Source organism: Mytilus galloprovincialis, chromosome 3 (genome assembly GCF_965363235.1).
Source record: "Mytilus galloprovincialis chromosome 3, xbMytGall1.hap1.1, whole genome shotgun sequence".
Lineage (NCBI taxonomy): Eukaryota > Metazoa > Mollusca > Bivalvia > Mytilida > Mytilidae > Mytilus > Mytilus galloprovincialis.
This window is the reverse complement of record NC_134840.1, coordinates 81,337,243-81,362,378: the sequence shown is the minus strand read 5'-3', so window position 1 is coordinate 81,362,378 and position 25,136 is coordinate 81,337,243. Positions and strand designations below refer to the sequence as shown.

At 30.3% G+C, this 25,136-nt stretch overlaps 2 protein-coding genes across 5 annotated transcripts in view; one reads left to right on the top strand and one right to left on the bottom strand.

Annotated features, from left to right (window-relative positions):
- The window catches only part of LOC143069107 (son of sevenless homolog 2-like), a 42,754-nt gene extending 39,351 nt beyond the window's left edge, over nucleotides 1-3,403 (bottom strand). Inside the window, exon 1 of the mRNA XM_076243568.1 lies at nucleotides 3,026-3,403. Coding sequence (XP_076099683.1) covers nucleotides 3,026-3,127 — 102 coding nt within the window. The 5' untranslated portion in view covers nucleotides 3,128-3,403. The remainder of the gene's footprint in view (nucleotides 1-3,025) is intronic.
- The window catches only part of LOC143069110 (axin interactor, dorsalization-associated protein-like), a 32,202-nt gene extending 10,664 nt beyond the window's left edge, over nucleotides 1-21,538 (top strand). The window contains exons 1-10 of one of the 4 annotated variants that reach the window (XM_076243573.1): nucleotides 3,475-3,730; nucleotides 6,088-6,151; nucleotides 6,904-6,957; nucleotides 8,684-8,738; nucleotides 10,075-10,165; nucleotides 11,817-11,860; nucleotides 12,630-12,758; nucleotides 15,091-15,213; nucleotides 17,656-17,773; nucleotides 19,089-21,538. In XM_076243573.1, the coding sequence (XP_076099688.1) occupies nucleotides 3,615-3,730; nucleotides 6,088-6,151; nucleotides 6,904-6,957; nucleotides 8,684-8,738; nucleotides 10,075-10,165; nucleotides 11,817-11,860; nucleotides 12,630-12,758; nucleotides 15,091-15,213; nucleotides 17,656-17,773; nucleotides 19,089-19,182 (888 nt within the window). In that variant the 5' untranslated portion in view covers nucleotides 3,475-3,614 and the 3' untranslated portion in view covers nucleotides 19,183-21,538. Of the gene's footprint in view, nucleotides 1-3,474; nucleotides 3,731-6,087; nucleotides 6,152-6,903; nucleotides 6,958-8,683; nucleotides 8,739-10,074; nucleotides 10,166-11,816; nucleotides 11,861-12,602; nucleotides 12,759-15,090; nucleotides 15,214-17,655; nucleotides 17,774-19,088 lie in introns of those variants that run through there. The other 3 variants (XM_076243572.1, XM_076243575.1, XM_076243574.1) reach the window with 3 other exon arrangements.
- Nucleotides 21,539-25,136: the final 3,598 nt, after the last annotated feature.

Sequence of the window (25,136 nt, the reverse complement as noted above, 5' to 3'; positions counted from 1 at the left end):
AAATAAATATTTTAATTTTTTATGGATCCCCGATTGTCAAAGGATGTATTGTGAAAATGTCAGGACTTGCATGACTGGAGAGTGTGAACTTAGTATTGCTTTTTAGTTGCTACCACTAAACACTACCAAATACATACATAATATTACATGACTGTCCCAAGTCAGGAGCTTCTGGCCTTTGTTAGTCTTGTATTATTTGGAGTTTAGTATGGTGTTCATTATCACTGAACCAGTATATATTTGTTTAGGGGCCAGCTGAAGGATGCCTCCGGGTGCGAGAATTTCTCATTGCATTGAAGACCTGTTGGTGACCTTCTGCTGTTGTCTGCTCTATGGTAGGGTTGTTGTCTCTTTGACACATTCCCCATTTCCATTCTCAATTTTTAATATATTTACCTTAATATAAGGATCTTATGCATTGTAGATGCAATCAAAATTATATCAGCTACATGCAGGGGTTTCATTATCTTTCATGTTGACCGGTACATTCCTATTTGTAGGTGGTACTTTTCAATGTATTCAATGAACATCCAGGGATCTCCATGGATGAAAATTGAACGATGGAGGAACTTTCACCATTACAAACCGTGTCTACGCTGTACAGTGTAGCGCGATCGGAAGTATTTTACAAGGAATGGTGAACATGCTAATTCATTGCTATTTAAATTATATTTATTTGAATTTTCATTTATTGCCGTTTTTAATCATTCAAATGCCAAGTCTTCATGGTCCCCCCTCAGTTGAGAATGACCAAAAGCTGTCATGAAGGTCCCCATGTAGATTTTTTGTATTTTTGGTAATTGTTATGGGGGTTTAAAATCATATGATGTAGAGCTTATTTTTCATGGACACTGTCAAATTCAGAACCCATTACCGGTATGGCTGATTTGCAGCAACAACAAAACGATTCGTACGAGTTATGTAAAAGGTTAAAGAGATTTATAAAGCAAATGTTGACAAATGAAAAGGTTTTTAATGACTTTATCTGGCAAATTGATGCTGTGCAACATGCATCTCTCGAGTCTGAAAAGAAACCGGAAACTCGGATGTATCAATTTGATTATAATATACGAAATGAATTCGGAATTACGATACGATATTTCTTTACAGGAAATATTTAAGTTTTTACTTTTAAACTTTTAAAGTAATTCGAAATTATCGTTACAGCAGTACTCGAGTTATTTGCAATTAAATAATATTTACTGTTTTGCGTCTTATTTTGTACTTCTTTAAAAAGGGGGATGCTGATTGCGTAAGTCAAAATAAAGCAGGTGTTCGACTTGTTAAACTGTTTTCTTTGTAACTGGATTATAAATTTATTAATTTAATCTAAATTATCATAATCATTTGCTGAAACTTATTTGGTTAATTCGACAAATGGATCGTCTATCCTCAGATGGTATTCTCCTGTCTGGTTTGTTGATCTACCTGTACAAGCTCAGGTACAAGTGATTAGCGATCTTAATCCGGATATCCCCCAGGCGGTAGAACTGTATTGGATTTTAACATAAAAAGCCTAAGGGTTATGCAATTACATGCATTTGATTATAATTGATAAAAAAAAAATGGCGTCGGGCTACAAAAAACAATGAAGTTTTGAACGATGGCGGAAGACAATTTAACGATGGCGCAAGACAATTTAACGATGGAGCAAGTCATTTGACGATGGCGCAAGACATTTGAACGATGGCGGGGCGCCATCGTAAAACAGGCCATGGAGATCCCTGAACATCTTATATAAAAATTCATGAATTCAGGCGGTACTTATCAGTAGCATAGGAGGGTAAAAGTACCGGGTACTGCCTCCTATTGAATGGCCTGTACATGTATTATCTTAAAACTTAATATTTTTATATACCAACAGTACTAGAGAGAAGTAATAAATCAAAACTCGTCCGACCATTTTTTTTAAATATAAGCTAACATCTGTTTACTTTCATGTTATCACTCCAACAATTGCAAGGTTTCACTTAAAACTGCCTACATTTTATATTTACCTGGAGTGCAAAGTAGCTTTATCCCTTTTTAATTCAGTTAAGAACTGTATTTAAATTCAGTCAATTAAAAAAATATTCAAAGTTGAACTATAGGTGAATTTCAATATTATGTTGGGCCTTAAAATCTTTAAAGGAAATATAAACTTAAAATAGTCTCATTCAAAGATGAACTGCAGTACCACTTTTAAGTTACGGCCTGGCATTTCAAATACAATAGACAAAGGGTGTGACGTCAATAATTTTAACATAAATTTAAAGGGACAGGGAGTCAAAGGAAATGTTTCAGGGCACCACACCCTCCCAAAACCTCCTGTAGGAAATACAATAAATCAGGTAATCAGGTACATCAACTTATTTTGGATCTCTAAGGATTTATCTTTATGAAGGCATATTTTTGATTATTTTTGACAGCTGAAGGATAATGTTGATGACACATGTAACAGGACTCAGTTAGTGTAACAGTGATAACTGTAACATGTCTTCGCATGCACCAGTTAAAAAAAATGGCACAGACAAATAAAATCATGCATCTAAGACACATCAATATCACCACTGACTAGCCATGTCTTGTCAGTAATAATTTTGAAAATCAAAATGGTGTAATTATGTCCTTCATTTTTGATAAGCGATAACAAATATAAATAAATGCAATAATGATATTATTCAAATAATACATGACTTTAACATAGATATATATTATGCTTAGTAAATCAAAAATAATTGATAATATGTTTATGATTTCTGTATTGATTGGCAATAGGAAAGGTGACTTAACCACCTAATCATAAAGTGATCATAAAAGGTGTTAAGTCAATAAGATTTAAAAAAAGTGATTAATTCAACAAGTGTGAAAATGTATTATTATTACGTATTCATGTATTATTAGTCCAATTGATGATTACATTACATTACTAAAATGATTGTGGAGAAACAAATACACGCTAGACATTCAGCTTTAAGAGCAGAACACTGTATGCATATCTTCAATACACAAATATAGACACCAAAATTAGTAAGGGTCTACTCACCTCTTGTAATGCATGCAGAAATTGCCCTTTCCATTTTGAAGCATTGTCATCAGACATAAAATTATAACCTAGATTTTCTTGTATTGATGGTGTACCAAACATCGCTATAATTCCTTAACTGTTTTATGTTACAAATTGTAATGCCATGATTGAATTTGTAATCGATGGACGTTTCGTAGTAAGAAGTTCAGCCATGACCTTCAAACTTTTGATAAATCTACATATTTGTATTGATAAAAAGTGTTCTATTTGACTGTATTTGTATACATTGTTAAGGGATTGAACGTCTTCAAGACATTGTAATGTTATGTGTGCACATATAAACAAAAATTAAGTTGTGTTGGTGTGTGCTTCCGCAAAAAATGATAACAGGAAGTTAATTGTTAAGAGATATTTACGCATGCGTATTAAGGAATATTTACAAGCCTCTGAAGGATTTTGATCAGAAAGCGTCAATTAGACACAGAGCAGAAAATAAACAAAAGTTCCCACGCTCATTTCCTCATGAAATTATTGAGTTTTTATACAAAGAAAAGACAGTGATACTCATTCTGTCACTATATTTACTTATTATGAGTGTTTATCCGTAATGTCTTTTCTTGACGATGAAGACAAATTGATAGCAGCATGGCATAAAGCGTTTGAAAGGTGCACCGATGTAGATTTGTGGGGTCAACCACTAGAAGCAATTGATGGATATCAGAGGTTAATCTAAGTAATATTGTAAAGAATTTTGTTTTTATTATGAGTCGGGTATAACCTGTGAAAAGGGGCGAAGTCAGCAAACCTTTAGAATACCTTTCGATATCCCATAAAATGATATTTATATACTGTATAGTGGAATCCCCTCTATCTGCCAGCCAGTGATAATATTAGGCAGGCATTACCTGTGAATGGGGACCTTTGTAAAGACAAGCTGCATCTTTAATTACCTTTGTAATAAGGTTGACTTCACATCGACTATGTTACCTTTAGCTTTAGCCTCTAGCAAGAAATGGAGGGGTGCCGCACCCCTCTGCCTTTTATAAAGCGCCCCTGCTCCCCTCTGTGCCCTTTGGAAAAAAGTTTAAAAACAATCTTTTTTCCTCGGACCCCTATCAACGTATATTTACGTAAATATACATTGTTAGGGGGTTTTCCAATGGATAGAAACAAGTGCCTATGAATGAAATCCATTTTGACAAACTTATTGATTTAATTAGATACGCTAAACATGAAATATACGGAGATACTTGTTGAATAAGCTCAAAAAGAGGAACATATAAGAAGCACAGGTAACATTACTGACCCACCCCAGTAGATTTTGACACTTAAGTCAGAGAGTGCTTTCTCAATGATATAATTGCTGACACAATCAATAAGTTGACCATTTTAGACCTTACAGGAACAGACAACATTGAAACAATGTATGGTTATACAGAGATAGAAGCTCTGGCAAATACATTTGACATGGACCCTGAAACTCTCCTTATTCAATGGCAGGACTTTTAAGCTCTTGTGTCATCAGGAGAACTTACAGATCGTTCCTTACCTAGTCTGCTAGAACTACTTCATTCACCTTGTGATTAGGATAAAAACCTTTTATCTATGTACGGTACATAGATAAAAGGTTTTTATCCCTGTTGTTGCAAAACTATTCTGAGTATTCAGTGTTGCAATAATACAATTACTCAGTACAGTAGAGGTGTAGAGAATATTCTCATGTGGGTCAAATTGATAAAGACAAGTTACAGGGCAAACTTGAAAACACAGACATTAACAAAAATATTAACTGTAAAATTAAACTGTGATGAAACTAAATTTGAAAAAATTCTTGATCAATGTGTGACAACTTTCTTTAAAAAGAAAAACAGAAGACTTGTCAATGTTGTTTAATATTTATTTGCATTTGAACTCTTCTTTTGAAAAAATCTAGTTCTGAAGGAGAAATGAATATAGTAAATTAGTAATGTCTGTTAGTGCTCTCAGTTTGATTTTAACGTATATTTTCTAAATAAATGATTTTTAAACTTGTTTATAAAAGTATAGAGTATTTAACTTAGCTACATGCTTTCTAAAAATATGTCTGTATGTGGTAATATTAAGTATTTGATTTTTTTCAGTGAGAACATGTTTAAGTGCCCTTTTTTAAAAACGTGCTCCTCTTTTTTCAAACCTAGCTGGAACACTGATCTTATTAGAATTTGTTCCAACATTTATGGGGGCGTGACCAGGATCATAAATGTTAGGATGATTTCTTATTATCTGACTCTAATATAACTGAACCAAAGCTATTCAGTTTGACATTTTACTTGTCAGTTTAACAATAGAGAAGCATGTATCTAAATCTCATATTTTCAGGCAATTGGAAGGCAAATGAATATCTTTGAAGAATATGCACACCTAAGCTGTTAAATGTTGATGTATTTAGTAGTGTTATTGTTTTTTCCTTGTTATTTAGCCTCGGCTAAAAGTTTGAAGATGAAATATCACTTTCTGTCTGTGTAACTTGTACGGCTTCCATTATTTGTTTTAATTATATATATATATTGTATTTCAATTCCTTTTCTGCATCAAGTACTTATGTATGCCCAAGAATGTTAAGAAGACTGTTGACTCAAATAACCTTTTATCCAACATTTTTTGTCCAAGGTCAACATCACATCTTCATCACTGCATCATTGCCTTAACTTTAGTTAGTAAAATGTTCTACATGAAACTCTGAAACATAAAAATGAACTAAAATTTTAAAAGCACACACATTGACACAAGACTAATAATGGCTAGAGTCTGATAAAAGAATATATTAATAAAGAAACTAAGCAAAATGTAATGTACATGTACCTTTGTTTGTGTTTCAATGAAATTCATAGATATAGAGATTCATGAACAGGGTGCTTTCAAACAGTCACATATAGAAATTGTCTCTTGAGTAAATGAACATAAATAACTATTTTCCTGACTCTCCTTTGATGAAATGCAATGCCTGAGTATGAATGCATGTATACATTCAGTTTTTGAACTATATGTACAACATGTACATGTAGATTCATTTGTAGTTCAGATTTTTAATATATTTTCAGACTTTCAAAACAGCTCCAGCAATGTTCAAATGTGGACTGTCAAATTTTCACAGATGAACAAAAAGTAAGTTTACAACATGTACACTGTTACAACAAATGAAGGCTACTGCTATTAAACTACATGTACATGTATTGCCATGTAGTAGCTGCTACCTCTGCTTCATTTATTTTTCAGTTGCTTTACAGATCAACCAAAAAAGAACATTGTCAGAGTTAAGATTTACATAAAGATGACTCTAAATGCAGATTGGATTTTCCCTCAGATCTTCTTACATTAAAGAATAAATATTTATAGTTCTGTTTTAAATGTATATTTATAGTATAGAATGAAATGAAAAGAGACATATAGGGTTGTAATGTAAATATAAGCGACTAACATGACTAGCTTCATGCATGGTATAAAAACAATGAGCAAACATTCACGTTGCAAGTTAAAACCCCATATATTCAAGAGTATTTAAATATTCAAAATGTCTTCAGTTTTACGATACAATTTTGGACTTAAATTAGATATTTAGAATAGGAGACCATGAATGAATGTCTAATCTTTGACTTTGGAAAGGCACAATTTAATATAAAAAACTATTTAATGTTGACTAGTTTTGCATTCAGAATTAAAGTTTGAAACAAAAACAAATTAATTTAAAGAACGCTATGTCACGATTTAAGTTACATATTGTCTATTGAATCAATTTTTTTACAAGAGGCAGAAATGTCAGAAATAAATGGTTGTGGAAGATGCTATTACAAACGTATACATAGTGTTTCATAGAATCAATCTTACAAGTAATAACATAATTTGTATTTTCATTACAGAAAATACTATCAAAGATATCTATTTGCTTGGATCTGAGATGTAAAGCATTGCAGGTTTGTGTGTTTTTTAAATTATAAATGGTTAGATATTCACATTAATTTTTGTCATGATTATGTATACAATTTTATAAACATAATGTCTAAGATATAGTAATTCTTTAAAACGTGAATTGATTCTGAAATTATTTATTCATACGAGTTACTTCCCTTCTAGCAGTACAGAATTTAGGTAAACAGTTGAAAATAACATATACACAACCGTATCTATCAATTATTTCTAGCTTGATACTCAAGTTAGATTAAAAGCAATTAGATATAATTTGTTAAAAACAAACCAAAATGTCACATTTTAACATGTAAATTCAGATATAAGCCTTTGGTATGATAGATTCACCCTTAAACTCTGCATATTAAAACTCATCTGAACTTCTGAAGTGAGGAAACATTTATCAATTTAGTTTTCCCAAGATTTATTTTGTTTTAACTGTAAGATTAATAAATGAAATTAATTTACTTATATTACATTTAAAATGGATTTTTAGCAAAATTCATGTAAGTTGTTAGACTGGTAGTCAGCTGTTTTTGAAAAAGGATTAGAGGTTAATTTAATGGTTTCTTTTGATTGGATAGCTGTTATAGTTTCCATAGAACTAAATTGCTGTCTTTGGTGATGGAATAGTCATCCCTTATAAACAATACTAACAAATAACCTTTTAGTGTCGTAGCAAAAAAAATGAGTATTGAAGTTTAAAATTTTTGTAATATATTTTTATTAAGTGAACATCTCATCTCATGTAAGAAGGCATATTTCGTCTTTCGGCGCGTTAAAAGTTTCATAAAAGTAGGTCACAGAGTGTTCACCATCAGAGTTCTGCTTGTACATGCTTGATGTGAAAAATCATCTAATCACTTTAAAGAAAAGTAAATGTTTTTTTGTTTTTTGGTACTAAATGCCATTTTAATTACTATGGTGGCAAGTTTAAATTGGAGGAAGAAGCCAGTGTACCTGAAGATGACCACCGCAATTAACTAAAATACTTGTCAATTATGACCTTACCCCACTTGGCCAGCAAGGTCTTTAAAGAAAACTCAGGTCACTTTTACCTACAAATCTTCTGTCAATGACTTGGGTTGAATTTTATTCATTTTTATCTGAACAGTGATACTACTCAAAACTAAAGATTAGAAATCTAAACATAGTAGAGTTACTTCATGTACAACAAATTAAGACCTATCAGGATAACATGAATTTAACAAAAAGGAGATCTTTTTAGTAATTCTGAAGTTTAATTCTCAGAATTTTCTTTATAACTATATAAAATAATGCAGCTACCTGAGTTTTCAACTGTTGCTAGTTACACTACAACAACTTTTCAGCAGTACCCCATTTTATGTTAATCAGCAATATATTGAAAAGGCCTTGGGAAAATTCAACCAAACTTGCACACAAATTCTTATAAAGAATATATGAAATTATGCGTCAGCCATTTCAATTTATGATTTGATTGATTATTTATGGGCTTCCCATACCAAATCAAAGACTAAGCGGTTTCTGTTAAAATATGAATTTGTTTATCTGAAAATGCACTCCTTGAAAAGAACATGTCCAAATTAAGCAAAATGTGGTATGAAATTGTATAAATGCTATTTATTTTTATCCAAGTAAATGTGAAATAAGGTTTCCAATTACAAACCATACACCTAGCCATTTCTGCTTATATTATTACAGGGAGACAACTATTTCCATGAAGATTAACAAATTTTTATTATAAATTTTCAGAATCCAGGAAGTATTGAGGGAATTTTATTGGATGATTTGAAAAAGATTGGAAATAGTAAGTGCTTCATTTTTCTTTTTCACATTTTTCTTTTTCACATGTTTGTACTTTTTAAAACGTGAATCTCATTCAATAAATTCATCTTAAAGAAAAAGATCACCAGTTTTAGGCTAAAATATTTTATGATAGATTGATTCTATAACATCACTTCTATAGCAAAAACACAAGCAAGTGTAAGCCAAGTTTCTTGTTATTTGTCACTAGTTAGTTCTATTTGAGCAGTGATTGAAATTTTATGGCAAAAGTTAAACTAAGGTTGAATCAATTAGTTACCTTAATCAATAAGTTTTGCTTAAAGTCACAATAAACGAGTGACCGATGAAAAATAATGTTATTCCAATTCTTGAACCAATGCATACAAATATCACAAACTTAGTCTTCTGTGCACGATTTAATCATTTTTTTCACATAAATCTTGTATAATTGTCAATTTTTTTTTCAATCGGTCAGTGTTGTTGTGAAAATATGTCAGGTAATTAAAGTTCGTGTTTTGAAGCCGAAGTTTAACGATTGTTACCTGTTTGTCAACAATCAACAAAAAAGCATGGATATTGAGCACCTGTTTAACATGTACAATCAGATAATAGTTTATTTTAAAGGACATCCATGCGTATTGCGATCACCGGATTTTTACGAAATGGGTCACACTAGGTCTTTGCATATGGAAAATATGTCGGGAAATTGCTTCCTGAAGGAAGCTAAAGGAAGCAATTAAAATAAAGTAAACTTCTTCTTACATGTCTTAATATGAACAAATTAAAAAAAAATCTTCATAAAAAAGTATATGTACATAACTTTTATAATGAAAACTATCCATTGAGTTATAAAAAACATGTGCATTATTTTTTTTAATTTGAGGTTTCTTATGACTAAGCAATTTTAATAGCTAGAGCAGAGCACGTTTTAGACTTCTGTGACCACCTGTGATTTACCAACATGCAAAAAAAAAAACATAACACATGGTTTATGTATTAACATTGAAGTTTATAGTTACAAATATGAATTCAAGTGGAAATGAAAGAGTTTTTTTATTTTCAGAAAAAAATGTTTATTATATCATACGCTAAGAGTTTTTAATAGCTTATTTATTTTAGTATATTTTAGACATTCACACATTTTGTGTCAAATAAGGTTGTTTATCCTTTTGATTACATCTGACCTTCCCTGATAGTCCAGAGAGAAAGTTAGTATAGGACCCTTTATCATATTTTAATTGTCAAACATTTTCATCAATTGATAAATTGAATATTATACTACAATTTTACAAATATTTATCATAAATACATGAAATTACAACAGTGGTATTTCATTTCAACTATTAAATATTTTGTAGCTTTACAGAATATTATAAATCAGAAGAGTAAAGATTTTCCAGTAGATGTGACAGCAGCCCAGATACAATCACAGACATTCAATGGAATCAAGTAGGTTTTTTTATGAGGCCCCTCATGGGGGGTCCTAGTAATCACATAATCACCATTTTTTTGCCAATATAATCACATAATCATTAAATATTTGCTTATCTTTAGTAATCAAATAATCATAAACTAAAAATACAGTCCTAGGTAATCAAATAATCATGAAATATTTGGCTTAATAATCAAATAATCATTAAAAAAACGGCCAAGTAATCACATAATCAAAAACCCCATGAGGGCCCTCTTTTATGCACCACAAACCATAATACATTTATTACCTCCCATCATCTGTCATGCATCAAGTTAAAGTTTTAATTTTAAGATAAATCACCATGAAGTTCTGCTTTCAACTTGAAACTAAGTACATTTGAACACATATATAAAGAAGAAGATGTGGTATGAGTGAATATAAGATAATTTCTCACCCAACGGCAAGTTTATGTTCATGTTCATTATGATTTAAATATATATGCCATCTTGGGTTCACGACAAGTTTTTTTTAAATTACCATGACTACCTGTAATGGACATGCACGGTCGGCTATAGGGTTTATAATTCATTGTTCACTTCATTTGGAAATGTGATAGTATGAGATAGACATTGCATCATATGGACCCACATTCATATGTGTGTTCTCGAATGCAATAACTTGACCATTGCTGTTAAATATAAAAAAAAGGAGATGTGGAGAATATGTTACTGTAAATTTATAAATTATTGCGAAAAATGCAACTGAGTTGTAATCGCAATAATTTAAACATGCATTATGAAATATTTTATATAAATTAAATAGGATTAATATCACATTTAAGTCTAAAATGACAAAATTGCAATAATAAATGCATGCAATAATTTCTGAATTTACAGCAATTGGACAGTCATTAAGTATGCTGAAATTAATTTGCAAATTCAACGTTGTCTTTACAAATTTTTGCAATAAAAAAATAGAAAGTTTTTAGTCTTTTATTTATTGTCCCTATTAAGGCCTTAAAATCATGAGTGCACTTTTGCAGAAATTTATATCATTTTGTTCCAACCATATCACAATGCATGTATCTGAACCTTAATTTATCATTTGATTATTTAAAAGACTCAGATGTTCTGTGCAAATGACTTCTGTAAACATTGAAAACTTTAGCATCTCTTTCTTGAGAATGTTTGCTCCTCTATTTTTTGAATTTTTGCCCGATTTTCGGAATCTTCTGGTTTTATCCATGTATTAACATTAAAAAAAAATTACCTACTAACCCCTACTTTTCTTTTCATACTTTTATCACATATAGTTTAAAAGGCCATATTTCAAAATCTTATAAAATCCTTGTTATTTTTTCGATGTTAAATGTAAGAAAAATCTAAAGAGAATTCTTTCCCGCAAAATTTTCAATGGCTTTTATCTCGTAAACAAGCACACGGACCCTCCATTTTTTTCTGCTGTTTTAGTTTCTTTATTTATATAATTTCAATTTATAACAGTTTTTAAAAAGCTTGTTATTTTTAAACAGAGTAGCAAACCTCCTTAAGGTATGAAATAATGTTTGACGCTCATCTAAAAAGATATAGTTAGATATATATCTTTTATAAGTTTTTAAATTCATGTAGATATTTTCGTTAAGCAAGTTTAATCAATTGAAATAACATCTTTATTCATGTGTTATAGGACACAACACAGTTCTGACAATGAAGATGACAGACAAGAAAAAGGTAAATTTTACAAAATCACATTAAAATACTTGCGAGAATAACAGATCATATCAAACAACCTCTGAAAAAAAACTCAAATGTACAAACAAAAACATCAACAATGAAAAAAATATGGCACTCCACCATATAGCCTGACTCGGTACATGCACAACATGTACCAAAAAAAACCCCAGTTTTAGGTGCACACAAAATGATGCCTTTGTATCGGTTTAAGACTTAATCGTAGTGGCATTTGCATGGATATTTTATACAATGGATCCATTATCATTTGTGGGGAAAAAGAATTGTGGATTGTTGGTATAGTTAAATCACAAATTTAAATGTTTCGCAAATACGCATGTACTCTTAGGTTTGTATGAAGATTTTACCAATTTGTGAAATCAAATATCCACAAAAATGCAAATTTTTCCTCAAGCCACAAAAATTGATACCTACGAAAAAGACTGAAAGTCAAAGGGCAATATAGCCAGTCAAGGTCATTTAAAACTTACATTGTTCTAGGAAAAAATAAATGAATACACAATATGTCTGATTAGATTTAACACCAGAATACCTAGCCATTACTTTCCCTATGGAAAATATAAATAAGAAGATGTGGTATGAGTGCCAATGAGACAACTCTCTATCCAAGTTTCAATTTATAAAAGTAAACTATTATAGGTCAAAGTATGTCATGATTGAATATATCTATCTGCTTCATCACTTGATATGTATTTTTCTGTTTCTTATTGTGATATTTTAGATGCCTTTTTTGTATATGATGTTTCAGTTAAAGGAAGTTTATTACCAAAGCCAGTTTCCTATGGAGGATTACCGATGCTTACTATCAGGGTAGAGAAGATTGGTCTGAAGGATGCTGTATCATACATTGACCCAGTCATCACTGTTTCTGTTAAAGGTTGGCAAATTAAAATTCTGTAAATTTAGAAATTATTGTTTGAATTTATTATTGGGATTTTGTCATTTTAGACTAAAATGCGATTTTAGTTTTTGCAATATTGAGAAAAAAATACTGTTTAATTTATATAAAAAATTTCAAAATGCAAGTTTAAATTATTTCAATTATAAACCTTTTGCATTTTTCGCAATGATAAAAACTTCACAATAATTTCTGATTTTACAGTAGTTAGGTCAACCCTTGAACTCTTTTAAGGGTAAAGTGGGTTAGTAGAAAAAGGATGGGGAACCCCAGAATATTGAGATAAATCAGTAAATTCTTACAAAATTTGTATCTTGTCAGAAAAAATGGCATAGAAATTAAACTTCCTATTTGAATGTTTAAGGCATATTGACCCTGTTGACTAGTCAGTAGTGTCATTTATTAACCAACTAAGTACATTATTGCCAAAAATGACTGGTTATTAAAAATAACATATTTTCTGTAATGGCCCTGTTTTTCTGTATTGGCCCTGTTTTTTTCTGTAATGGCCCTGTATTAATGCCCAGCTTGTCTGTATTAAGTTAGGTTTTTTTATAAAGTTAATAAAATTAAGCTGTAAAGAGTATAATACCTTTTTGTATTTTATTTAATTTAGTAACCAGCAACAAACATTAAAGAACCACATAAAGGGATCACTGTTCATCCTGTTTTTCAACACATAGCTTCTTTCAACTTAATATCTTGAATATTTGGTATATTTAAAGCTTGATCATGGTGAAGTACAAATTATTTTTTTTCAACCTAAACTGTCATTAAAAGAGTAAGAGAATACATCAAATTGGCAGCAACAGATACACTTTTTTCAGTTGGTTAATAAATGTATTAAGAAATGGGTGTTTTTATAATGGCCCTGTTATATGTCCAAGGTCTGTAATAATGGTCGAGGAAGTCTGTAATGGCCCGAGGCAACGCCGAGGGCCATTACAGACATCCGAGGCCATTATTACTGACCTTGGACATATAACAGGGCCATTATAAAAATACCCATTCATTAATACTATATAAATAATCACTCTGTCTGTCTGTCCGCACTTCAACAGGGTGTTAGAAATCATGTCTCAATGTATTATTTAAGAAATAATTCATGGCAACCGTAACTCTCAGGGTAAAATAATCAAATATAAATGCCTAACCCATGGTTAAATGAAAACAAATCTACGGCTGCCATGAATTATTTCGATTCTACTAGGACAAATTCGGTAATTTTGTTAACTATGAAAGCCCCGTTTATATATGATACTGTTTTGACTGTTCCATTTTACCCAATTTTGATAATATTAGTAATATTATATAATTCAATGATTATTTTTATTATTCTTTAATTGCATTTTTCACTTATATATTTTCTTTCAGTATAATTTTATTCGTTTTTAGGTGTACAAGAAGCTTTAAAATGCCCAGTATTTACATTTGATTTTTTGTTTACCGAAACATACTTGTGACGTCACCTTGTTTCTTTGCCATGCCAAGACAATAACATCATTTTGAGGAATTTATGTTTTATAAAATTTTACCATGAAAAATAAATCCAAGTGGACTGATTTGTTTATTTTGCTGTAGAATAGAGATAAATATATTGTATCTGAATCTTAGACTACGTCAACTGGGGGTTTTGATTTCGAAAATTGAGAGTATTTGGTAGTAATAAAAAGTTGGTTGTAAGGCGGAACAGCCGTTTTGTGTATTACTGCTTTTGCGCTAAAGGTAGATATATTGTGATTATACTGGTTGGATAATAGGTTGTCATATTAAAATAAAGTGTTATGCATAGTATTTGTTCCTTTTTTTGGAGAAATTTAGACAAAAAAATTGTTTTTGATCTAATATGACAAATTTGGGAAACCTCTTTTTGTGCTAGAAGTTTAACAAAAATTGATATATAATTTTTAATATACTTATTAAATTTAGTTCCCACTGGAAAAAAATAATGTAATAATTTTGGGTTGAAATTTACTTTAAAAACTTTTACAATACCATGGTTGCAATACAATAATGTTAATTCCCAGTAATTGTTAATATGTGAAATATATCTGACGATTTCACTCATCAGGCAACAGTTGGTGCTGTCAATACATTGTTGATGATGTTGAATTATGCTCCTTGCAATTTCTACTTTATTTTCATTATAAAGTCCATGGTCAATGTAATGATAAGAATTACTAATCCAAATCATGAATGAAAGGCACTGATTCTTGCCTACACAATCTCAATAAATATTTTTTTAGCCACTCATTGAATATATTGATATATTAAATTTTAAGATAAATAATTCTATAAATATTTATTTTAGATGCTAGTGGCAGTGATATGACAGCTCCACAGGACACACCTATTGCTATGAACAAGGAAGGAAGTTATTTGATTTACAATGTTGATGTTTTTGTACAGAAATGTATTGATAGTTTGCCATTAGGTAATGGTAAAATATAACACATATATACACAAGAGATTTTGTACATAAATTAAGGATTATGTACCCTTGTGTTACTTCAATGCTAAACATATGGAAATTTTATAGAAAATCCACAGCCTTTCCCCTTGTACTCTCATAATTGGCAATTCGGTATTTGATAGAAAGAGGATTATTACATGCAGTGCTAGCAATGATTCCCTAAAACAAGTTTATTAATATTGGTTAAAATAAATATAAATATGGACCAATTCAAGTACACCTTCTAGGGTGCTCTCGACTTAAGTGACTCAGCACAAGCTGTTTTGGATATTAAAGGTTGTCTAGGATTTTTTGTAAACAATAAACACTAGCTGATCATAGAAAAACAAGTGAGTAAACTATGTTTCAAATTTTATAACAAAAATTCTTGATTTTATTTTCACTAAATTTATTATTTATTAAATGCAATAAAACTTTAAATCATTATGCTTTGCACGAAGTTTCCCCTTGGTATATGTACAAAATGACTCATCTCTATTATTCATTGTCTTTGCTGTTTTGATACTATTGCAGTTTGAAAAGTTCATAGGCCACAGAAGGGGTCATAAACCTTAATCAGACAATTATCTTTTTCTCTCCTTATGTATATTTATATACGTATATGTATTGACTTCCGAATACCATTTAGATTCCTAACATCACTGCAGAGACATTAATTGTTGAAATCCAGATATGGTGTACTAATTTTTGCTCCTCATGTTTGTGTATACCATCTTTTTTGCAAGTTTATTGTTTTCTGTTTAGTATTAAATTAATAATGAAGATCCATTTTGTTACATCTGTTGATCTGTTTATTTGGCAATGGCCATTGCAGTCAGCAGTTTTTAAGAACATCCGTTGTTCGACCTGCTAGTCAACTGTGTTTTGTTAAATTATACTTTTTCATTCTTTTGGTCTTTTGTAAAATGTTGTTTGTGCTGTATTTTGACCCCTCTATCAAAAAAATAATTTTGAGTGTACACAATAAAAATTGCAGTTTTTATCTAACACAATCATAGGTTCAAACGTTGTTTTCAATTTAGACTGGTTTATATTCTATTTGATAAACAATGGTGGTTTTGTAGAAAAATGTGTTGCTTGTTCACCATTTTTGTCTCACGTCTTTTTGTGAACATTTGATAGGTCTGTTTAAAGTCAATGATATTTGGTATGCTAATGTATTAGCATGGCACATCTCTTTCCATGGATATTGCTTCATCTTTTCAACTTGTCATGACTCGTGAATTTTGAGTATTTTCCATAGCTTACTTGTTAAAGCATTGCCATTTTACGATTATGATTTCTGATACTTATATCTGTAAATTTTCCCGAAATTGCAAAAATTAATCTCGCATTTGTATCCATTCTTCAAATATCACAGTAATAAATGCACACAAGATATTCTGAATTTACAGTAGAAAAAGATTTGATTTGATTCTGAACGACTGTTCATTTTGTTGAACTTATTAGATTTAAATAGAAACAAAATAAGACATTCTTTCAAATTTAAGCAGAACCCATTGATTATCCACATTCTAAAATATATTCTAACATGACGTTCTTCAAACACTTTGAGTACACACCCGTGGTAAAATATGAATATATTGTTTGGGCTGTTCCTATCATACTCCCACAGCATATGCTTTTTTATGAATGAGCTACCTGACGTCATAGAATGATGACATCAGAATATAAGCATTTTACGTAAAAATACATGCTTGCGAAAGCAAAAATCATCACAACAAGGAAACATAAACAAACATTGCTAAAATGTGTTATATAAGCCATTTTTGTATACATACATTGAATAAGACATTTATGTAAAATAATCATTTAAATTCATCTAAACCTCTCTAAATATGTTATTTTAAATAGTTTACGCATGTCACTAATTCAGTTTGCTCTTTTTTTACATCAATTTAATAGTGCGTTTATTTATGGGAATGGCAAATAATGCCTTCATCTAGAGCGCTTCGATCCAAAACAATTGCCGTATTTTTTGTCCTATTAAAATCGAATCAAAATAATTCATTGGGGCTAGAATACATCGGGATTTAACCATGGGTTGTCCCTTTATGCCGATATTTTACCCCTTGCTATCGCTCAGGGTAAAATATATGTCAACCTGTGGTAAAATCACGATATATATTCAAGCCTCTATGAATTATTTCTTAAATAATGTTGAAGTGTTGGAGGAACCTGGCAAAGTACACACAGGGAGAACATCAACCTTTGGGATGAAAACCTAGCTATATATAGTCAATTAAGATTGGAGTCGATGCACCTTGCCATAATTAGGGTTAGGGCTCATAACCTTAGTGTTTTAAAAATTCTAGTAAACACTAGATAAATTGCTCAGACCACTAAGGTGCTGATGCAGATGCTTGTTTAAGAATAAAATGCTTAATATGATGTATTTTGTAGGTTTTGCAATATTTTTTGAATTGAAGCATTACAAACCAAAGAAAAAAGATGTTAGTACTAAGTGCTGGGCTTTTATGGAGAAAGATGAAATCAAAGAGGGACAAGCTGCCTTAGAACTGTATGTATTTCATCTCATGTTATGTATATAATTAGACATCATTGCAATGACACAAAATCTCCCATGACATCTAGGAGGCAACATACAGCCTTCATTATAAGTGTCTAAACAGTATGTCAAGTTCTAAATCTTCTGTCTTTTCGAGATAACTTGTAAACTTTATTAGTGCTCATCAGTCTTTTTTTTAATTCCATAAATGAAAAAAAGATAATCCATGACAAAGTTCCAGTTCATGAGCATGAAACATTGAAAATAAGCGTTTTAATTATATATAAAAGGAAAAAAAATGCACAAGTCCTTTTATTTTAGAAATGGCAGCTAGAAGATTTGTCTTGACTTCATCATTATATATATTCTAAATCATTTGTTTTCACACACAAAATTTATTGCATTCTGGGAATTTTTTATTTGTATAACAAACTATCACAGAAAATGTCATGCTATAGGTAAATCAAAAGAATTGATTGATTGCTAATTATTTAAAGTAAATAAGCAAATGTTTTAAGCATATTCAGGTTGAGAACAAATTAACAGTTAATACAATAGTAGGTTGTGCTAAGTAGTTGACCCCAATGAAAAGGCAAGAAATTTTAGACAACTATAAATGGAAGATGAGGGTTTAAAGGATAGGGGCAAAAAATTAGACATGCAACAGATCTTTAAACTCCTCAAAAAGTTGTTACAAGTGTTTTTAACTTGCAGAGAGCGAGGCAGTTTTCCCATAAAAAAATGAGTTAAAATTTACAAGTTAAAGAAAAAGGAAATTGAAGATCAATTGATGTGTCTTTTTACCTACCTTATTTGTTTGTAGGACAGAATAACTCAGTGATTGTTGGACATGAAATTTAATTTTTCCAAACTCCTTTTTAAATTATTATAAATTCAGAAATATTTGTGTACTTTTACTATTGCAATTGTAGAACAAAGCACACAAATAATTGCAATTTCAGAAAAATCTTTCTTACAAATAGTTTTTACTGTTGTGAGACATATTGCAATAATAAAAACATTGCAAAAATTGCTGAACCTTCATTGTGGGTCTCATTGGGGTCTAAGCGTGATGGTATTGTCGATTTTTTGTAACATGTGACATGTGAAAGTCAAATTATTGTGTCGTGATAACGGGAAATGAGGTCTTGCGGGACCCAGGAAATGACCAAAAAATGAGAATTGCTTACTTACATAGTGTAAGCGGGATACAGGAATCTGACAAAACAGTATACGGGATCCGGGATCGGAACCCCCCAATGAGACCCTCTTCATTAGATGTAAATCAATTAATTGTTATCATTTGATGTATTTGGTTCTTTTTTAGATATAAAAAACCAACAGATTTCAAAAGGAAGAAGCTTAATCTTTTGACAGTAAAACCTTTATATTTACATGTGAAGCTGTTGATTAATATCTAAATGTTTATTTACATTTAACTATATTATTATTTTATTATATATACATATCATTTTATATACAGATCTAATAAAGATTATTTTATTAACTTTTTTACAGTTTATTAAGTAGTATTTTTTGTATTATTCCTTTTTCATAACAGATTTAATCTGTCAGTAATATTTTTTTTTAAAGTATTTTAAGTTTAATATAAGTATTATTTTTTGCTTTAATGGGAGATAACTGTTGATTGGACAAAGGGATGTAACTGCAATAAGTATTGTTATATGTTATGTAAATCAGTTTGTATGGAATCCTAAGAACTATTATTATAGATGTAAAGCTAAAGACTAAGTACTGTAAACAACTTATTTTCACGGATACTTTATTTCGTGTTTTACTCTTTGTAGACCATTTAGCGGCTATTTAATTTCACGAATTTCCGACTTGATGAAGCTCAATAAGGAATGATCCAAATTTTACGAATTCCAAAATTTGCGACGATTTATATTTGCGTTATTTTTCTACCCTTGAAAGTCATGAAAATAAGTTGGTTAACAGTAATTGTCTGCTGAGGCTTAAATAATTCTTAAGTATTTTAGTTTAAATTTTATAGATGAGGCAATAGGACATTCTCTCTTCATCAAATTACTATATTGGATGTCATAAGTTTTGGAATTTCGGATCCTCAATGCTCTTCAACTTTATACTTGTTTTGGCTTTATAAATATTTTGATTAGAGCGTCACTGATGAGTCTTATGTAGACGAAACGTGCGTCTGGCATACTAAATTATAATCCTGGTACCTTTGATAACTATTTTGACTGATATTTAATGAAAAGAAAACGATTGAAGAAAAACAAGTATCTGGGTTACATATTTTAATTTGTAGTCTTCAGTTGTGTTTTCAGTTTTTACTTCTTCTGTCAGTAAATCAGTGTCTATTCCAATACATGAAGTTTCTGTAATAAAATGCCAGGAAGTTAACTTTAACCGCTATGGAATCCAAATCTGAATAAAGGATATATTAAACTCCTTTTTCAACTAAAAATATAGAATCTTTTAGTTTGTTAAACAGATGTGCATATATTGCAGATGTGCAATGTGGACAGGTTTTTAATTTTCTTCAATTTAAACAAAATTACCAGTTGTTGATCTTAGTCAATTTTTTGGGAAAATTCTCATACATGTACAGGTCTACTACAGGGTTTTTTAGTCAATGTCCTCTTGAAGTTATAAGCTATACATTTGTAAATTTTCCTAATAAATTGTATAGATACAGGATATTCATGTCCGAAGGATTTCAATTTAGTTTTGAAATTGTCAATTTTGGTGCAAATTTTCTAGACGGTACATAGTATCATCTTACTCTTTGTTATGTTTACAAGGCATTTTTCTTTGTAAACTGGTATTTTCATTTTGCCTCACAAACTTTTACCCAAGATTTTCTTAAGATGTGATATGTGAAGATATATGTAGAAAATTTATTCAAAATGAATTTAAAGTCATCTGCTGAGTTAAGGATTATAATATAGTGTTATTGATATTAAAAAAACAAAAACTTATGAATTTAAATTCCATTTTAAAAAAATGTGAAAGCTGTTTGTTAGTGAAATCATTTATTTTCTTACCTAGTTAGATTTTTATAGCTTTATATATTGTAAGTGTTCATAAGCATTGTTTGTTCAATCTTGTGGTGTTCATACCATTAAACTATCTGGTTGTAATAAAAAAAATACCATAAATATCTAAAAATCAGATCATCAGAACTTCTGACATGAAAATGAGGTATTAATTTTTGCACAGTTCATGTTTATTCACAATTTCATATGGTTTCTGTTCCAAAAGAGGAAATAAAGCTTTTTGCCTTATTAATTGAAGCATTACAACAATTTATTACTAATATTTGATAGCTATGTAAGAAAGTGAGTTGTAAGATCTTTAAGATATTATAAATATTTGTGGAGATTGGAAGAATGAAAGTTTAAATAGATTTAGATATTATTTTAAAAATCATCAAATTTCAGTGAAAATTTGGTCCTAATAAGGCCTATAATACACCTTATCTTATAATTTCCATTGTGCAAGTAAATTCGTAGTAGTTAATTCAGCATTAAATAAAGTTTCATTCAAATAATTAGTAAAATTTTAGTGAAAATTTTGATAAAATATTACCCATAATTCACCTTACCTTTTAATTTTCATTGCACGAGTCATAGTAGATAGTTCAGCATAAGCTATGTGTTCAAAAGGCAGAAAATCATACTGAGTGATGTCTTCCATTAATATGTTCTTTATAATCTTGTGTTCTCTCTATTACATTGTAGTTTTATTGTAGCTCTAGTTATTGTTATACATAATAAAAATGTTTTATATTAATCTTTTGTTCTGTATGAAATTTATAGTACATGAGCTTTGTCTCATTGGCACTCATACCGCATCTTCCTATATCTATAGAAAACACTTTTGGAATTACATTTATGCAAAAAGCTTGGAATGCAAATAAATTTGAAAAAAAGACCAATTAGGGCAAAAAGTTGAAAACTATTAAAAGGATGTTGGATGGTAGAAAAGAACTCCAAAATCACCCCATAACCTTCATACCTTTGTTATGTAATTTTGCATACATCAACTAGACATACAACCATAAATGGCCCTCAAATCTTGAAAAAAAACCACTTGCCACATCCAGCTAAATGAAAAAGCTCCTTGGAGATACTCAAATTGAATAAAATTCAGTACTAGATGCATTAGACATACATGTAAGGCATTTCTAATCAAAAATGGCAGTTGGAACATGTTTTAATTTTGACTTATCTCCCATTGATAGGTATCTTGAAGTCACACCAACTTGAAACTTAAAACACTTGTTCATTATAAAGTGAGCTTTTAGAAATATATCACATTCTTTTTTTTAATGTATGCATGTATTATGGTATACCAATGTCGGTCTTTTAGTACGTTTGACAAATTTGTTTTTACCAATTCTCATGAAATTTCATCACAACAATACCATTGCTGGAAGAAAATTCCTTTCAATTTGTAGTTCCACAGTGACAGTGACATCTAAAATTTTAGATCCTTTAGATAAACATATTCTGAAAGTTTACCAATTTAACACTGTAATTAAATCTTTGGATATTTTTTTTTCTATGTAAAAATGTTGATCAATAAATTAAAAAATTGCTAGATATTTCTATACAGCAAAAAAAAAATCACAGTCCCTACAATATAGATCCTATAATTTGGCATTGCACACTTCAAATTTTTTCAGTTTCTTTTGATGATGTCTTCACACTAAATCCATTGAATATGTACCAATTGATATTTAAGTCTTATACATGTTTGTTGTCTCGCCAGAATACAAGACTTAATGATTACAATATAAAGGCGGTGTTGGCATGAACTATTTTGGAGAAAGCTTTATATATTTCAGAATGTTACTAGGAGACCTGACTCATGATTGTAAGTTATTTTAATTTGTCCATCTAGCAGTTTTATCTGACTTTGACTTCATTTTCATGGTTCATTGGTGAAGGATAATTTTTCGTAATTTTATAAGAATCAGATGCTTTAAGCAATAGGTCAATTATATTTAGTGTATGAAATAATTGTAAAATGTACATGTCTGTATGTCAAGGTTCATATGACTTTTATTGTATTTTCATGGTTCATTGGTCAATGCTAGGATTTTGTGGTTTGCTCTGTTTCTCCTGTAAGGTGTATTAAACTGACTGGCATTGTTCATTAGACTGTGACCTCATTTTCATAAAACATTGCTAAATGTTAAGTTTATGTGATATGGTTAAACCTTCATATTACTTTCAACATATATTCATTGATAAGTAAAACAGGAGATATATTTAAGTGTGTGCACTCTTGTAAATAAATTGTTATTGGCTTTGAACTAAACTTCAGTAACTGGGACCACTCTCAGATGTGTATTGTGTTTTGTTAGTTGTTTTTGTGCTATTTATTGATCTGATAAGTTAAGCCCTTTTTAATGATTTTAGTGGGTTTTTTTTATGTCCTCCTGTTACACCAATGTCCCAGGTTAGAGGAAGGCTGGGTTATGAGCCTGCAACATGCATTATCAAGCCACATTCTGTACATACCTCTTCAGAGTCAGACATGTATTCTGTAGTTGTGGTTTGTTACATATATCATTTAGACAGAAATCAGACAGATTGTGTTTTCATTTGAAATGTTTTACATTTTTTTCAGGTTGAAGCCTTTTAAATCTTTTATATTTTTTTTTATCTTTTATATAAGATTTAGGATGTAAGAATTGGAAATAACAAGGACAAGGAATTATTAGACATTTCTTATCAATTTCCCAGAATTAAAAATTATTTCAAACTCAAATAATTTCTTGTTTTTTAGTGTAAGTCAGCATTTGTTCTGAAATTAAAAATAGTATCTCAACTTATAACACTTTAAAAAAAAAACCTTGTGAGCTCAACCCTGTTTTTAGTGTTGTGCTCCTGTACTAAACTTTCTTTGGAATGTTATCTGTATAATTTTTTTTCTTGAAACATATTTGACTGTCCTTTTATAGCTTAAGTATTAAAATTTGGTGTCTTTTTACTTTAAATTTCTTGCATCAGAGCTGAGCAATTGATTTAAGAAAGCTTATGGAAGAAGGAGTATTTAGAAATCTATTTTTCTGTCAATATGCCAAGTTGCACATAGAGGCTGGACAGGTGATAATAAACTTTACACATGTGTAGAATACTTTATGAGAATGTTCATAGAGGAAAAGAGTACAAGACCTACATGTAAGGGAGATAATCAAATTTGTGATTCAGAGGTATTTTTTGTGAGTTTACTCATAGTCAAACATGTCTAAGTGGTCAGATAATCATATTTATGTACCTCATTATTTCAATATGTAATAATAGTCTCTGATAAGCTTAAATCTAGTTCTAGAATGGTACGAAGGATGGACATTAAGCAATATAATCCTGTTCCTATGTGTTACAGTAGAGAAAATTTGTGATGTAGGGATATCCTTTTGTGATTTCACTTCTAGTTCGAATTTGACTAGCTCATTCATGCAATAAAATAATTTTTATTCTAGTTCTTTGATTTTGTGGGTGTTTCTCTTCTTGTACAAAATCTCCCAAAAGAACAAAATTTTTTATCCGTAGCCTCTAACAAAGCAGCACAGTTATTAGGATCTGGTTACTCTTCAAGAGCATCATCCTATTCATCATTTTTTATTTTTGGCTATTGTCTTTGACTTTGTTTTCGTTATAATGCCCTTGGTATCTTATATCACCTTTTCTGTTATCAGCCTGGGCAACAATTTTGATGTCACATATACAGCAGAATTTGCTTATTATTCGGTAGCTCCTGCTGTCAATTCTGATTTTTGTTGCAGTTGTACTTGTGCATGTTATTTGCTTCTGATTTGCCTTAATTTACTGTCATATTCATTATAAATTTTCTGTCTGTTTCAATGCAGTTGCCCTTTATCTTGTTCTTGTTCTTGTTATTCTTCAATAATCATACAGGACTGAACTCTAAAAATGATGCTGATGTTGGAATGGTGTTTTTAATATACTATTTAAGGTCCAGTAGCAAATATTTCATGCATATAAGGATAATAATACGTTATTATTATACGAATATGAACCATACTCTTGTGTTGAAGGCCATACTTTAACCTATATTTTACCTTTTAAACATTGTGACTTGGAAGCAGTTGTCTCATTGGCACTCATAAGACATCTCCTTATTTCTATTTGTACTGGATCATCACACTGAGCTAGATTTTTAAATGTGCTAGAGTATAAGATTAGTCATTAGGTAGAAACATGACCTTACTAGGACATGCTATCCTGACCAGAAACCAACTAGTCTTTGCTCATATTCTTGAATGCTGCTCAATTAGTGGAAAAGCAGCAAATACTTATACATTATTTTTTTTTTACAAAAATGTTAAGGTTGCTACTGCAAGAATGAGATAAGCATC